This window comes from Pristis pectinata, chromosome 15, assembly GCF_009764475.1.
Source record: "Pristis pectinata isolate sPriPec2 chromosome 15, sPriPec2.1.pri, whole genome shotgun sequence".
NCBI lineage: Eukaryota > Metazoa > Chordata > Chondrichthyes > Rhinopristiformes > Pristidae > Pristis > Pristis pectinata.
The window spans coordinates 47,998,534-48,015,308 of NC_067419.1; the positions used below are offsets into that span (position 1 = coordinate 47,998,534).

Sequence of the window (16,775 nt, forward strand, 5' to 3'; positions counted from 1 at the left end):
CCGGATTGAGGTATATAACAAGAGTATGGAGGGTAGACTACAGGAATCTTTTACCCTTATTAGAAATGAATAAAATGGGGTAAAGGGGAAGAGATTTACAGGGGATCTGGGGGGAACCTTTTTCATCCAGAGAGTGGTGAGTACCTTTTAGCAGAGCCCTCTGCTAAGCAAAAAAAAGTAGTGTGGCTCGTGAAATATTGAGAGAAATAAAGGACTGCAGATGCTGGAATCTAGATGAAGAAGGGTCATGGCTTGAAACATTGACTGCCTGCTTTTCTCCACGGATGCTGCCTGGCCTGCTGAGTTCCTCCAGCATCATAGTGTTTTTCATCAAATAATGAGATTGACAAATCCTCAGTGAAGATGAAACTAAAATCAGTTAAGGGTAAAGCCAGGACTATAAATTAGATTTCAAAGATGTACAGAGAATAAAATGAAGATTGTGAAAGACTGATCGAATTGATAGAGAAATAACAGAATTAAAAATAATTTAAGATTCCAAGACAAGTCTCTTTTGAAAGAATGACATTTTTTGATTGTAAATTTTCAGATCTGGAGAAGTTGTTTAATAATAATTATCACTTTGCCATTAAAACTCCACTTTCATTGAATACAGCAGTCCTAACATTTCTGGGTGGGTATTGTGTGAGTAAATACTTCATTTTCAGGCTCTCTCATGCCCTACAGTGTTAAGTTGGAATATCACCGTAGTTGATATTCCAACTTAACACAGTAAGGTAATTTGGACTGTACATTTAGATTTCCTGCTCTAACTACATATCTACATACTATGGAAGTTGCCCAATATGCTCCAAAATAATGGTGACAGTGAAACCCTGATATTTGGCCCTTCTGGTGTGATTGTTTCATATTGTCTGAAGACCAACCCTATTTTATCCTTAAACTACTTTTGTCTCAGTGCTGATATTAAGAAAAAGTGTGGAATGTTGGAAAAATGAACAAAACAGATCTAATTCCTTTGTCATGTTACAGTTGTACAAAATGTTGGTTAGGCCACACTTGGAACATTGCATGCATTTCTGATTGACACACCATAGGAGGGATGTGATTAAGCTAGAGAGGATGCAGAAATAATTCACAAGGATGTTTGCTTGATTGAAGGTCTTGAGTTACAAGGAGACATTGGATAGGCTGGGCCTGTTTTCCCTGGAGCGAAGGAAGCTGAGAGGTGACATGATAAAGGTGTATAAAATTATGAGAGGCATAGCCAGGTAGATAGCCAGTTTCCCATGGTAGGGGTGTCTTAAAACTAGAGGGCATAGGTTAAAGGTAAGAGCGAGGAGGTTTAAAGGAGATCTGAGAGGTAAATTTTTTCCACACAAAGTAATTGGTATCTGGAATAGCAGGAGCAGTAACATCATTTAAGGGGCATCTGGGCAGGTACTTGAATGAGCAGTGCACAGAGGGATATAGAATTAATGCAGGCAAGTGGGATTAGTGTAGCTGGGTATGATGGTCAGTATAGACCTGGTGGGCCGAAGGGCCTTTTTCTGTGCTGTACTGCTCTATGACTCTAATTTTCTTTTGCAGTAGAATGGTACATGCAATCCTTAACTTAGAACAAAACCTATTCCCCATCTCAAAATTTGCACCTCAAATTGTATACTTGAGGATGTATTTGAAAATTATATTAAATCCTAATAAAAGTGAGATCTTTTTTAATAAATTGGCCAGATAGTCCTAAAAAACAATCTTGCATCAGCTCATAAAATTGTAGACAATCCTCAGCTAAATGTGCAGAAATGATTTGAACAGAACCTTTAGGCTCTATTTTATAGCCATGAAGATGGTGAATGGTGCATCATACCTGCTTCATTTCTCTTCAGGGGCAGTACACTTTCTCCTGTACTGTGTTCCTCATATCTGTTTACTTTTTAAAATCATTATAAATTGTACCTCCTCTAGTATACTATTTTACTTCCCTTTATTTTCCCTTATACAAAATAAAAAAAAAACATGCTGGTCCTCACTTGACCAGTGGTAATTACAGTTTAGCCCAGAGGGGAATGAGCCACCATGTGTCGCCAAGAATAGCTTTTGGCTTATTTACACTTGCTGTTAATAAGTCTGATTACAGACTATTACACACCTATTTATATACAGCAGAGTAATGTTACAGTAATTTTGATTCTAAAATATGTTACGTTTTATTAATATACAAAAGGGAATGATTTATCCGAGTCAAAACGTTCCAATGTTTTAATTTGCCAGGAAGTTTATAATTCCAATTGTCAACACTTCAAAATAGATGCAGCCATTTATTAGGTCTTTAACCTCTGTCAAAGAAATGGGCATACACGTTTCAAATAGGAGCAGATGAAGATTCAGGGCATGGTGTAGACCATGTTTGAATGCCATGTTTCAAACTCCATCTAGAAAAGCATTTCCCAGCAAAGAATGGAGATTAAGACAACATTGAAATAACAGATGGAATTTAATCCTGATAAGTGTAAGGTCTTGCATTTTGGGAAGACCAGGGAGGTAGTTTAAGTGGTTAAAAAGGCATGTGGGAGAACTGGGCATCATTAGCCAGGGCTTGGAATGTGAGAGCAGGGAAGTTAAAATACTACTTTATAAAACGTTTGGTTAGGCTACAGCTGGTTGTTCTCTGTTCAATTTTGGTTACCACACTATAGGGCTAGACCATTGAGAACAAAGTTGATGAACTAAGACAAGACTGACCTACCAAAGAGAATTGACGGACTGCTGTGTGCTATGTCTCACTGAAATGTGGCTTACACCTGCTTCACCTGACTGCCATACGACCTGAGGGCTTCTCAATCCACCGAATGGACCGTACAGCATCCTCGGGCAAAGTTAGAGGTGGAGGGGTCTGCTTCTTCATCAATAACTCATGGTGCTCGGATGTGACGATCCTGGCAAGCTCCTGCTCACCCAGCCTGGAATATCTAATGGTGAGCCGTTAGAATATCTATGGTGGGCCGAAGGGACTGTCTTGTGCTCTATTGTTCTGTGGAAGTGTCGACCATGCTACCTGCCATGGGAGTTCACTTCAGCTATTCTGATGGCAGTCTACATCCCACCCCAGACAGACATGAAGCCTGCACTCAATGAGCTATACTCTGTGGTCAACAACCTTGAGACAGGATACCCTGAGGCCTTCTTCATTATTGCAGGTGACTTCAACCAGGCCAACCTCAAGAGTGTGCTACCAAAGTACTACCAGCTTGCCTCCTGTCCCACCAGGGTTCCTAACACCCTTGACCACTGCTATACAACCATCAAAGATGCCTTCCGAGCCACCCCTCACCCTCACTTTGGTAAATCAGACCACCAGGCTGTGCTCCTTCTCCCTGCATACAAACAGAAAGTGAAACGGGAGGATCCAGTACAGAAAGTCATGCAGTGCTGGTCTGAGGAAATAGATGAGCTTCTACATGACTGCTTTGTGTCAGTGAACTGGTCCATGTTCAAAACCTCAGCTGCCAGCCTTGATGAGTACGTCACCACCATCACAGACTTCATTAGCAGGTGTGCTGAGTACCAAAGAGGACAATCGAGGTGTTCCCAAACCAGAAACCATGGATGAACTGGAAGATCCACTCCTTACTGAAGTTGAGGACTGCTGCATTCCAATTAGGTGACCCTGACCTTTACAAGAAATCAAGATACGACCTCCATAAAGCTATCAAAAATACCAAGAGACAATATCGGTTCAAAATAAGAGTCCCAGACCAGCCTACAGTTATGGCAGGGCTTACATGCTATAACGGGCTAAACAACGAAGTTGGGCAGCGTAGTCAACAACAGCTCATCCCTTCCTGACGAGCTTAATGCATTCTATGCATGTTTTGAACAGAAGGGGAGTGGTTTGTCACCACCCACCCTGACAGCCTCCAGTGCAACTGAACCTGTGGTCACCATTGAGGACGTAAGATCAGTCTTCTGGAGAGTGAACCCAAGGAAAGCATCTGGCCCAGATGGTGTCCCTGGCTCTGTGCTCAAATATTGTGCTGATCGGCTGGTGGGGGTATTTGCAGACACATTTAACCTCTCCCTGCTTCAATATGAGTTTCTCACTTGTTTTAAGAAGATCACTATCATCCCAGTACCTAGGTAAAACAAGGTAACATGCCTTAAACACTACCAACCAGAGGCTCTGACATCCACCATCATGAAGTGCTTCTAGAGACTGGTCATGGCACGCATTAACTCCAGCCTCTTGAAAAACCTCGACCCACTGCAATTCGCCTACCGCTGAAGCGGGTCTACAGTGGACGCCATCTCCCTGGCCCTACACTGAGCATCTGGACAGTAAAGATACCTACATTAGACGATTGTTTATTGACTATAGCTCTGCCTTCAATGCTATAATTCCAAGCAAACTCATCACCACACTCCGAGACCTGGGACTCAACACCTCCCTCTGCAACTGGATCCTTGACTTTCTGGCCAACAGACCGCAATCAGTGAGGATAGGCAGCAACACCTCCAGCATGATCGTTCTCGACACTGGTGCCCCACAAGGCTTCATCCTCAGCTCTCTACTCTACTCCCTATATACTCATAACTGTGTGGCCAGATTCTGCTCTAACTTCAGCTACAAGTTTGCAGATGATACCACCATAGTAGGCCGTATCTCAAATAACAATGTTATTGTACTCTAAGAAGGAGATAGAGAGCTTAGTGACGTGGTGTCATGACAACAACCTTTCCCTCAATGTCAACAAAAGAGCTGGTCATTGACTTCAGGAAAGGGGGCGGTGCACGTGCACCTGTCTACTTCAATGGTGCTGAGGTCAAGAGGGTTGAGAGCCTCAAGTTCCTCAGAGTGAACATCACCAATAGCCTGTCCTGGTCCAACCACATAGACGCCACGGCCAAGAAAGCTCACCAGCTCCTCTATTTCCTCAGGAGACTAAAGAAGTTTGGCATGTCCCCTTTGACACTCATCAAGTTTTATCGATGCACCATAGAAAGCATCCTATCTGGATGCATCACGGCTTGGTATGGCAACTGCTCTGCCTGGGACCGCAAGAAACTGCAGACAGTTGTGGACACAGCCTTGCACATCACAGAAACAAGCCTCCCCTCCATGGACTCTTGGCTATACCTCTTGCTGCCTTGGTGAAGCAGCCAGCATAATCAAAGACCCCACCCACCCAAGTCATTCTTTCTTCTCTCCTATCAGGCAGAAGATACAGAAGCCTGAGGGCACGTACCACCTGGCTCAAGGACAGCTTCTATCCCATGCTGATAAGACTATTGAATGGTTCCCTCATATGATGAGATAGACTCTTGACCTTACAATCCACCTTGTTATGACTTTGCACCTTATTGTCTACCTGCAATGCACTTCCTCTGTAGCTGTGACACTTTACTCTGTATTCTGTTATTGTTTTTACCCTGTACTACCTCAATGCACTGTAATTAATTGATCTGTATGAACGGTATGCAAGACAAGTTTTTCACCGTACCGCAGTACAACTCAGTACAACAAAATAAGCTGATACCAATAGGAAGGACAAAATTGCACTGGAGATGGTGCAGAGGAGGTTCACCAGGATGTTGCCTGGGATGGATGGAATGTTTCAGTTATGAGTTGAAGGCCATGGACCAGGTGCTGGTAAGTGGGATTAGTATAGATGGGTACACAGTGGGCCAGGTGGCATGTTTCTGTGCTGTGTGACTGACTCTTTAAACATTATGCTTTCTAATTGAGACATGATAACCTTCCCGAATGTATTTTCTCTCCTGACTTCAATCAGAATCAGGTGCTTGTTGAATGAACAATTTTCACTTAAAATCAACCAAACTGTAGTTCACTGGCAGTTTATTTATAACATTCCAATGCAGAATGTTGTAAGTCTCTCTTAATCAGCATTACATTAGGGACTTGCATATGCTTGGGTGAATTTCAAACGGGCAGAACTAAATGTAATTGTAAATTAGAAACATAAGGAATAAATTTTGTAACTGGAGCTAAATTGCCTTTGTAGGAACACTGATTTTAAAACCCAAAACCAGTGAAAATCTAAATTGACCAAAGGCTCCAGGATGGCCAATGTTATACTTGGGCTCTCCCAATACTTGAGGCCAATTTGTTGGGTTTTGCTGATTTGACAAAGGAAGCTTCATAGAGCATTTAGCTGTGCTCTCGGTAACCTGAAAACATAAGACTTAAGCACTGAATGTTGACTTGTGCAAAGAAGATGCAGTTTGTAAGTTACTGCAGTCTGAGGAATTGTCAAAATCTTGCACAGTTCAGATGTGGCGTAAAGTTTAGTGAAGACCCAAAGTTAGATCAGGAAGTAAGCTGTGATCATTAAAAAGTTAAGTGATTGAGCAAGATGATAGCAGATGTAAGCAGAGGGGGGAATTGGGGTTATTCACCTTGGTAAGAATAACATTTTAAATAATAATCCTTTTAAAAAAATCAGCTGAGTAATTTTGATGATTTGAGTTCCTTTTTGGACTTTTTTGCTATGGCTCAAAACATTACAGTGGATGAAATCATAGAATTAACAAAAATAAGAACGTAAAAAATATAAATATAGGTCCAAATGGCACCCCCCCCTTGTGGACAGACCTGGATGTGGCTAAAAGTAGGGACAAAGTTTATCAGATGCTTCCCAGCAGCAATGGCAAACATTTTCAAGAATCAATCGGCTGTAAAGCCTACTATTTGTATTTAAAATAGTTAACTAAATGTGATTGAATATCTTCCTTACAGGAGAGCTTACAGAGACAAGTTGAAGTTCTGGACACATTGTGTGCTCGTCACGCTAATTATTTTCACAGTTTCTTCTTTCTTTGCTGAACAGGTGCGTAAATCTTGAATGTTCATAGATAATTTTTAATTGAAAATAATGGTGTACCTTTACTGTAGGTGTGGGGACTGTTTCCAGTGGAGAAGAGACAGTTTATTAGATGCTTTTGATAATTACAAAAGAAGATAGTGTTGTTTGGGAGTCTGTGAGAAAGTTTGGGGCAATGGGGGAAGTGTGTGAGGATTGGTTTTGGATTGTTTAAGCAAAGATATGAAACAAATAATATGAACTTTAATCTCTTGTTATTCAGTCTTCTATGATGTTGCTACTAACTATGTACCTGGAAAAAAAAAGGATTATAGGAAAATTTACATTCCATTGCTATGTAGAGAATTCAACTTTACAAATGCCATGTAGTTATTAAATTCCTTCATCCACTGACATATTTTTTTACTTTCGCTCCAGTCATCAGCAGTTGTGGAATTCTTCAGTTTAATTTAGCCCTTTTTTAATCTCTTTTTCTTAAATTGAGCAGAGTTGCATTAGTGCATCTCTAATTAATACTAATCTGCCGAACCCAGCTCAGGAAAGTCATCTTCCTTTTTTCAATCTTTTTGTTAATTTTCAAATTAGTACAAAATATATATATAACATTAGTAATTATACATCTGGTGCAGAGAGATCAGGAGAGCAATCATAACAGTTAAGATATATAATCACAAGGAGTAAAAAAAAAGTAATCTAGACCTCCCATTCTCTTATTAAGTGAACAAATACAAAAGGAAAGATTGAAAAGAAATGAAATTTAATTATATGAAAGAAGAACCCCCAAATCAAAAAAATATTGATAATAAACCAAAAAACACCAAAAACTTCAAAACAAAACTGGACTGATATTTCTTTAATTAAAAGGAAAAAAACATTATTATGACGTCAGCTCCGCTCCTCTGTATTTAAGGGTTCGGAAAGTCATCTTGTGCACTACTTCTAGTAAAGTCCACTCACTGGTCAGTGTAGGCTTTCATCATCTCGTGTAAGTTGGCTCTGGCAGCACAGTCAGGAAACTCCATCTCCGACGCCATGCCCCGGGGAAGCCGCAGCCGAGCGAGCCGCCCTGCTCTTTCTCGAGCCCCTCTCTCCACTAACCCTCCTCCAGCTGCTGTTGCACCTACACCTGTCCAGCCCTGGCAGCCCGGCCTGATGGCACAGATGGCATCCACAGCAGCAGGAGTGGCAGTCGGCTCGGTGGTGGACTATTTGATGAGGAGTGCACTGACCGGGGCCTTGTGGTGGAAGTGGCTCAGAGCCAGCCCGGGCAGATATCACCTACCAGGAGCCCTCGATGGCAGCCTCTCCAGCCCAACCTCAAGCCCAGGACAACAGACCCTGCCAGTTTGAAATGAGACAGTGTCTGGAGTGTGCCCAGAACCAGCATGATCTAACACTCTGCGACGGTTTCAATGAAGTGCTGAAGCAATGTCGGTCTGTGCATGGTATATACTGAAGTGCAAGTTCCATGTTGAAAGCCTGCAGCAAGTGAAGAGAAAAGATGGTGAAGATTCCTGTTATGCCCCATTTAATTTTAGTGATGGGGTCGCAGAGACCTCACCAATGTATGGTTATCAGATGTGAATAAAATGTCCTGTTTGGAAAAACAACTCCATCACTGAATTGTCTCTGAACACTGACACCAAGCCTTGACAAGTGGAAACAGAGGGCTCCTGGTTTTGTTGACTGTAAAAGCATAGTGTAACTTAAGTTTCTAAATGGAAATGTTTGCAAACTATTAAAATTCAAGTAAATATGTTTTAAAAAATTAAAGCAATTAACAAAATACTTAAATTAAACTACATCAAACAATACCACATTTGCCTCTTACAGCTCTGCAATCCTTGTTGATTTCAATGGAACTCAGAATCTGAGTGAGACTGGACCCCACCACTGAGCTCAGGAGTCCTGGACCTGCTGGCATTAGCCAATAAAATCCAACTCAAAAAATTGTCTGCATTTTCTGCAGATCCCATTGCAGCTGTAGATGGTGCTGTGGTTGGCAAATTGGAAGAAGCTGTGCTGTTCTGAATCTCCCTCTGTCACCAACTAATACACATCATCATCTTGTTCATAATGCAGAAGTATAAAGCACCACAATTAAACATTCCAAATCAAATCTATGAAGGGTGTATCTCATTGTGTACAAACTCCTCTCTTCTGAATGTGGCTTTATGTGTCCTCTTGTTCTTATACAGATAACGTAGATGCTTTGCATGCAAGCAGTTATACTGTGAAATAGCACTCAAAAAGAATTCATTGTTTTTTTTCAGTTAATTGCACTAAAGCGAAAAATTTTCCCAAGAAGACGAGTGTACATGAATATTGCTCCTGATCGAAGCAGTGTGTAGGGAAAATGACAAACTTCTACTTCAGTTCTTAATATGGAACTCAGATATTTCTCCAGCAAGAAGGAGAAAATGTTTAGCTGTAATAATCACAGGATGAATTAAATTCCATGAGGCAAAGGCGTCTCCGAATGAACCAAAGGAATGGAACTGGGTAACTATTACCCAGGAAAGTACCAGACCAGGGCTCAGGAATGCATAACTCCAGAAACTGAGCATTTTTTTTACAAAATGGCAGTGATTGAATCACGTTTGGCTTTCTCACAGTGGCATTTAAATCTGCTACAAAATTATTGAAAGCATAAAACTAAATCACAAGAGCTTAATACAAGGATGCAAAATCGATATCACAAAGGAACTTGGTGGATTTGTCTCCAAATGAGTCATTGAAGTGCCGTTCTGTGTAAGATGCACCAATGTACCTTGAAGAAGTGATTTTGTACTGTTCTGGGCTGAAACTTCATGTTTGAACTACTGCACTATTTAAAAAAAAACATGGATCTCTCTTCTCACTGAAACATATTGTAAAATAAGATGATCATAGTGTCGCTTTGAGGGACTGCAAAGAACCTGTATTATTGATTCTGCTGTAGGGTCTTGTCTGGTGTTTGAACTTTGCATCAAATGTAGTTACATCTGATATAACGCTGCACCTCTGGGTACATCAGAATTGATTTATAAAGTGGCTATCTGGTACTGCTCCCTGTATCCATGTAAAGTACATTAGTTGATGTATTTTAACATGCTACCCAAAAGCATACATGTTTAAATCTAGCCGCATTTTTCATTTCAATCATTGGTACTCCACACATTGCAGCTCTATACCTAAGTGCCTGTCTTGGTTAAAGCAGGTCACAGTGGCGTTAGAAATTTATTTATTTTGGAGGAGTTGTTGCAACTGCATGAATAGGGTGGAAGTAAATTTTATTGTATTTGTATGTTTAAAGTGATCCATTTTTTGAAGGAAACCCATTTTTCTATTTTAGCAGAGATTGATGTATTATCTTTATTGAAATGTAAGTGTGTAATTGTTAACCTTTCTGGTCATGGTCATTGATTTGAAAATAAAATTTTGGCAGCAAGATATTGACTACTGTTTAAATTTTAAATACAAATACCTGTCTTTCGCCACTGTGTCAGCTTACTCATACACCAGAAATAGCTTCCTTCGTCTTTAATCAGACCTTGGCAAATCGCCATAGTTCATCTTAGTTAATACTTGAAACAGACACGCATCAAAATTATAGCTGTTTAAAAACAGTAAAAGATCCCTAGGCTGTTCAGCATGCTGCTTTACATTAGTCATGATTTTATTTTTAACAATGATGTCTTCATGGACTCGAGATGAAATTGTGGAAACATCTGACAGTTGTTGGTGCTCCTCATGTTGATTCTTTCACTTGATATGCTTTGAACCAATCCCAACACATTGAGCCTTGTCTACTTGATCACATTAATATCGCCCATATTTGTACAGACCAGAACTCAGCGGGGCTGTTCATACAACTAGCTTGATGTATTTTTCTCCTTTTGTGGCTGCTGTGCTTTGCTGGTGATTTTTTTATATTGGTAAACTTTATTAAATCAAAAGATGCTATGGCGATGAGTAACCTGTGATGTGAGCTTATTTTTGGTAACGATTATTGCAGCAAATGGATATTCTAGCAATAAAGCTTACACTTATAATTAAAACTAAACAGTTAATGTAACACCTGTGCCCTGTAAAGGTAACAGGTGTGTGGACCTGCTGTAAAGTGAAAATGTGAGCTATGCTGATGCAAAATTAGAAGTTATCTGTTCCGTGACTCAGAACACACACTTGAGGGTTGACTTCACACACTATGGTCACTCAAGTCTTGATACTAGTGACTAAATGTACCAGTGGTGGATCAAGTAAGAGTATATTCTGACAAAAACATTTAGCAAAATTTAAATTTTAAATTCCTTGTTTGCAGATGTCTCTGTGGTGTGTCCCCTCCACATCTCTGCAACTTCCTCCATTCCTACAACCCTCAGACCTCTGACTTCTTCCACTTCTCGATTTTTGTCTGAACCTGATCTTAATCTCCCCACCATTTGTCTAGAATTCTTTCAGCTGCTTTGGCCCTTATGCTTGGGATTCACTTCTCCAAACCCCCCCTCTATCTTTCTAAACTCTGAATGAGCTTTAAAATCTTAGACACATACCCTCCACTAACACAGTGAGGATATTACAATTTTTAAAGCATTTTCAATGCACTAGAAATCTCATATTTTGATGGCATCTGCTGCCATGCAGGTAATAGCTGTTTGAGTGTAAGGCATTAATGCAAAATTGTCTGCCCATCCTGCCAATGGATTTGGAGGGCTTTGTGGCCACTGACTGCTTGGTGCTTTGAAGTGCCTACTGTTGTCCAAAGTGTATGTTAGGACAGGTGATTTACAGTGGCCAATTAGCCTACCAGCCTGCTTCTGAGATATGGGTGAGAACTGGAGCAGCCAGGGTAAATCCACATGGTTACAGAGAGAGCGTGCAAGCACCAAGGTCAGGATTGAACCCATATCTCTGGAGCTGTGAAACAGCAGCACTAACTACTACATAACTATTGTGAGACAGAGTGAAATATAGGAAAAAAATTGATTTGACAAGCGGGCTTACCCATCCTGGATGTCTAGAACGAGGAGAGGAGAGGTACAGGCAGTGTGCACAAGAGCTGTCTCATTATGTAGATCCTGACCTTCAATTTGCAGTCTCAAAAGATTTTCACAAAAGGTCATTCACTGTAACCCTTTCGCCTGGAGTGCTGGTAACTGTGATGTTTTCCCTCTCTGAATCTGTTCTTTCATTCCGATATTTCCCTCCACCTACAATAGGCTTTGTGTTGAGTCTGAATGAAGCCAGACGGAGAACAATTGGCTTTTGTTGGTTTGCAACACCACACCAAGTGATGAATCCAGGACATTTCTCCATTTAGATCAGCAGGTGCACCCCTAACTATTGGAAACCCCGTTCCAACAATCAGCTGAGAAGGTACAAAACAAGTGCAAGAAAGGATGGGTGGAACATATTGGCTTAATGCTGTTCAGTCTCTCTGGCCTCCACATACACCAGGTGTCCCCGTGTGTGACGCTGCACAATGCAGTTAATGCAAATCCACTCCCCACCACACAACGGCTCAAATGGGCAGATTCACGGCGAGGGTCAGAGCTTGTGCAGTCAGGGGACGAGGAGGATTGAAGGGGAGCAATACACAGTCTGCTGGAGGAACTCAGTGGGTCGGGCAGCGGGAAATCGGGGGAAAGGAATTGTCGACGTTTCGGGTCAAGACCCTGCACCAAGGGTGGAGAGTGAGGTAAAGAAGGGGAGGGGGGGGAAACTGGTGAGAAAGGTGTCCAAGGCGATTGGTGGACTGATGAGGGGTGTAGGACGATGGGCAGGTAGTGTTGGGGAGGGGAGCGGGGGGGAGGAATTAGGAGACAGTGGCAGGTGGGTGATAGATGGAGGTGGGTGAACATTTCTTGTCAGTAATTACTGTGGAGGTGGTCATGGAAGCTGGTGAGTTCAGGGAAGAGAACAATGATGTCCTGAAACATATCAATATTATGGAGGAGGGGGTGAAAATTGGTTTATTATTGTCACATGTACTGAGGTACAGTGAAAAACACCATCAATGCAGATCATTTCAACAGTGCCTTGGGGTAGTTAGATAAATCCCCTAGGCCTGACCGAGTGTATCCTAGGACATTGCGGAAAGCCAGGGAAGAAACTGCTGGGGCCCTGGCAGAGATCTTTGTATCTTCCTCAGCTGGAGGTGAGGCTGATGCTGTACCTTTATTTAAGAAGGGCTGCAAGGACAATCCAGGGACTACAGGCTGGTGAGCCCAACATCAGTGGTGGGAAAGTTACTGGAGGGGCTTCTGAGAGACAGGATCTACCTGCATTTGGAAAGGCACAGAATGGTTCAGGATGGTCAGCATGGCTTGTGTGGGGGGGGGGGGGGGGGGGGCAATTGGGTATCATTAACTTGGTTGAATTTTTTGAAGAGGTGAGGATTGATGAGGGCAGGGCGGTAGATGTTGTCTGCGTGGACTTTAACAAGGCCTTTGACAAGGTCCCATATGGTAGGCTGGTCGAGAAGGTTAGATCCCATGGGATCCAGGGTGAGCTAGCCGAATTGGCTTGGTGGTAGGAGTCAGAGGGTTTTAGTGGAGGGTTGTTTTTCAGATTGGAGGCTTGTGACCACTAGTGTGCTGCAGGGATTGGTGGTGTTTGTCAGAGAAACTGCCGATGCTGGAATCTAGATGAAAAACACGATGATGCTGGAGACACTCAGCAGGCCAGGCAGCATCCGTGGAGAAAAGCAGGCGGTCAACGTTTCAGGTCAGGACCCTTCTTCAGGACTGAAAATAGGAAAGAAGCCCAATATATAGGGGAGAAAAGCAGAGCAGTGATAGGTGGACAACAGAGGGGAGGTGGGGTGGGCACAGATGCAGGTAAGATAGGTGGGTGTGGGGGAGGAGGGGAGAGCAGATCCACCGGGGGATGGGGCAAAGGTAAGGAGAGAGAGGAAAAAAAAGGCTAGGGAAGGGGAGAAGCACGATGGTGGCTTAGGGGGGTGGGTGGGGGCGGGGAAGTGGTGTGGTTTGGGTGGTGGGTGGGGATTACCTAAAGTGGGAGAATTCAATATTCATGCCGTCAGGCTGCAAGGTTCCAAGACGGAAAATGAGGTGCTGTTCCTCCAATTTGCACTTGGAATTCTCCTGGCAGTGGAGGAGGCCGAGGACTGACATACCTGTGATAGTGTGGGAGGGGGAGTTGAAGTGACCGGCAATGGGGAGATGCAGATCGCGGTTACGGACAGAGCGCAGGTGTTCTGCGAAACGGTCACCTAGTCTGCGTTTGGTCTCACCAGAGTAGAGGAGGCCACCTCCACTGCCAGGAGAATTCCTCTCTCCCTCTTTGACCCATCCCCCGATGGCTCTGCTCTCCCCTCCTCCCCCACACCTGCCCATCAGTGTTTGTCATGCAGTTGGCATGGTTAATGACACCAAAACTGATGGTGTGAAGGGTAGTGAAGGAGGTGAGGGGATATAAGAATTTTCCCTGTGATTTGGAACACACCATCTATAAAGATTGTATGTGCAGAGTGAACAGTGACTTCCAAAACAGAACCGTATAAGTACTTGAAAAGGAACTTCTGTAGCGCGACATGGGAAGAGAGGAGAGAATAACTGGATGGATCTATCAAAGGGCAGCCACACCGGGCCCAAGGCCACCTCAGGACACGGTTCTACCAGAACCGGGTGAAGACCTTGCAGTGGAGTCCAGCGTACAAATGTCGAGAAGCCTGAAATTGTGGAGGAAAGGTAGTAAATGGCTTAGGCTGGAGGACAATGAATTTTTATTTAGTGTTCCTGGAGGTACTGGCCAACACTGACAATTTTGCATTAATGTCGGCACAACATTGTGGGCTGAAGGGCCTGTACTGTGCTGTGCTGTAATGTTCTATGTTCTAATTCTGATCACAAGTAATTCTGTGCATGTAATGAACAGATCATGATTAAAATGCTAAATGGAAGAAGCTAGTGACTGGTCATAGAGAGATACAGCAGTGACAGGCCCTTCATCCCACTGAGTCCGTGCTGACCAGCAACTATCCTTTTAAATAATTGACATTAACGCTATTTGTTATATTTGCCGCACACTCCCATCAACTCCCCCCAGAGTCCACCACTCACCTACATACTGCAGACAATTTACAGCGGCCAATTAACCCACCAGCCTGCACGCCCGTTGGGACGTGGGAGGAAACTGGAGTGCCCGGGGGAAACCCACGCGGTCACAGGGAGAACGTGCAAACTCCACACAGACAGCGCCAGAGGTCAGGATCAAACCTGGGTCTCTGGCGCTGTGAGGCAGTGACTCTACCCGTTGCACCACCGTGCTGGACAGAACAAAAGATGCATCCTTTTGTAGTAGGGCCTCCGTGGAATTCGAAAGGAGATGGCTACTGTACGGAGCAGGGAAAGGGGACGCAGTAAGATTTATTTACTGTTTACTAATCAGGTCAGGGGATGTGGGTATCCCTGGCACCTAACTGCCCCTGAACCTCAAGTCCCTGGGCCAGTGGTCCATTGAGAGCCAACCAATGGCTTTGGATCCAGAGACCATCAGGGTCAGACCAGGTCAGGACGGCAGATTTCCCTGCCCAAAGGATGTTAGTGAATCAAATGGGTTTCGAGAACAATCCAACTTCACGTCACTGTTACTGACAGCAGCAACTTATTCTGGATTTATTTGGTGAACTCATTAGCTGTCAAGGAGTGGATTTGAAGTCCAGGCCTCCAGAAAAAGTCCATGACTTAACCCCCTGTTGTTATCAGCTAAATGAACACAAATGAACACAGATCATACAAAGTACACTTTAAACTTAACTTCAACATTTGAATGTACTTTTTAAAAATAAAAAGTCCAATTGTAATTTCCCAACCCATCACAGATTGTCATGGTCTTGTAAAGATCAGCATACTGCTCAGATTTTCTTTTGGAAAAAAGTTTGTACAAAATTAAATGTTCACCGCTCCAAACTGTTCTCCCCTTCATGTGACACAGCAACATGAGGCGGCGAAGGTGCGTCAGTCTCTTCAGCCCTTGAGCTGGAATATATACCCATGCAACAAACTATAGTTAATGTATTAAAGTTACTGGCGTTACCACCAGAACTGTACAACTACTTCAGTTGCAACTTGACAACAAATGCAAAAGAGCTCATGCAAACCATTCTAAGAGTTAGCACCCACGTTGACAGGAATGGTTTAGATAACAAGTGCACAGAGGCAACAAATTAAAGAACATATCTTTTATCTAAATCCGTCAGATAAAAGCCCCAGGCAGAGACAGTGTTAGAATTACAAGATAAAATGCAAACCCAGTAATCAAAGATTAGAAAGAATGTGGCTATAGGTTAACTACTTAACTGACAATCATGCTGAAAGTAACAGATTAAAAAAGATATTTAACAACTGCTGATACATAGTATTTGTGTATGTTGAGGCATAACAATCTGATGGATTTTTATTCCAGTGGGTCACTTTTAAAGAATAAAGGAATAGGAAGCCATCCAGCCACTCATTCTTGTTCCGCTATTCAATAAGATCACGGCTGTGAACTATTTTTACAAACCTGCTATTTCCTCATCGCCCTTTATGACCTCAATATTTCTGTTCTGTTTGGCAGGAAGTAAAATTACATCAGTCTCCATGGTTGGAATTGTTTCCAAATCGGCCCACAGATTTGCATCCCCCCGCACCTTTGAAACCCCCAGATCTATTCTGGTTACTTGATCACCCTCCCTTCAGCTGTCAGGGACCCAAGCTCTCAAAACCTTTCTCTCTCTCTGAGAAAACATTGAACCACATTGTAGGGCAGGCAAGTGTTAATCTTTGTTTGGTAACACTCCTGTAAAGGCCCCTTATAAATAGAAAAGGAATCAGGCAACCTGAACTCTGGAGCAACACACAAATGCTGGAGGAACTCAGTGGGTCAGACAGCATCTATGGAGGGAAATAAACAGTCGATGTTTTGGGCTGAGATCCGGACAGGTCTTGGATGCTGCCTGACCTGTGGAGTTCCTCCAGCACTTTGTGT

At 42.8% G+C, this 16,775-nt stretch overlaps 2 protein-coding genes across 2 annotated transcripts in view; both read left to right on the forward strand.

Moving 5' to 3' along the window:
- gnptab (N-acetylglucosamine-1-phosphate transferase subunits alpha and beta) overlaps window positions 1–10,230 on the forward strand; it is a 68,177-nt gene extending 57,947 nt beyond the window's left edge. Inside the window, 2 exon segments of the mRNA XM_052030758.1 lie at window positions 6,716–6,806; window positions 9,074–10,230. Coding sequence (XP_051886718.1) covers window positions 6,716–6,806; window positions 9,074–9,151 — 169 coding nt within the window. The 3' untranslated portion in view covers window positions 9,152–10,230.
- LOC127578596 (coiled-coil-helix-coiled-coil-helix domain-containing protein 2-like) lies at window positions 7,833–8,266 on the forward strand. Its single transcript, XM_052030757.1, is given in 2 exon segments — window positions 7,833–8,039; window positions 8,041–8,266. Coding segments are annotated over 2 exon segments (423 nt in total). The 3' UTR covers window positions 8,257–8,266.
- Window positions 10,231–16,775: the final 6,545 nt, after the last annotated feature.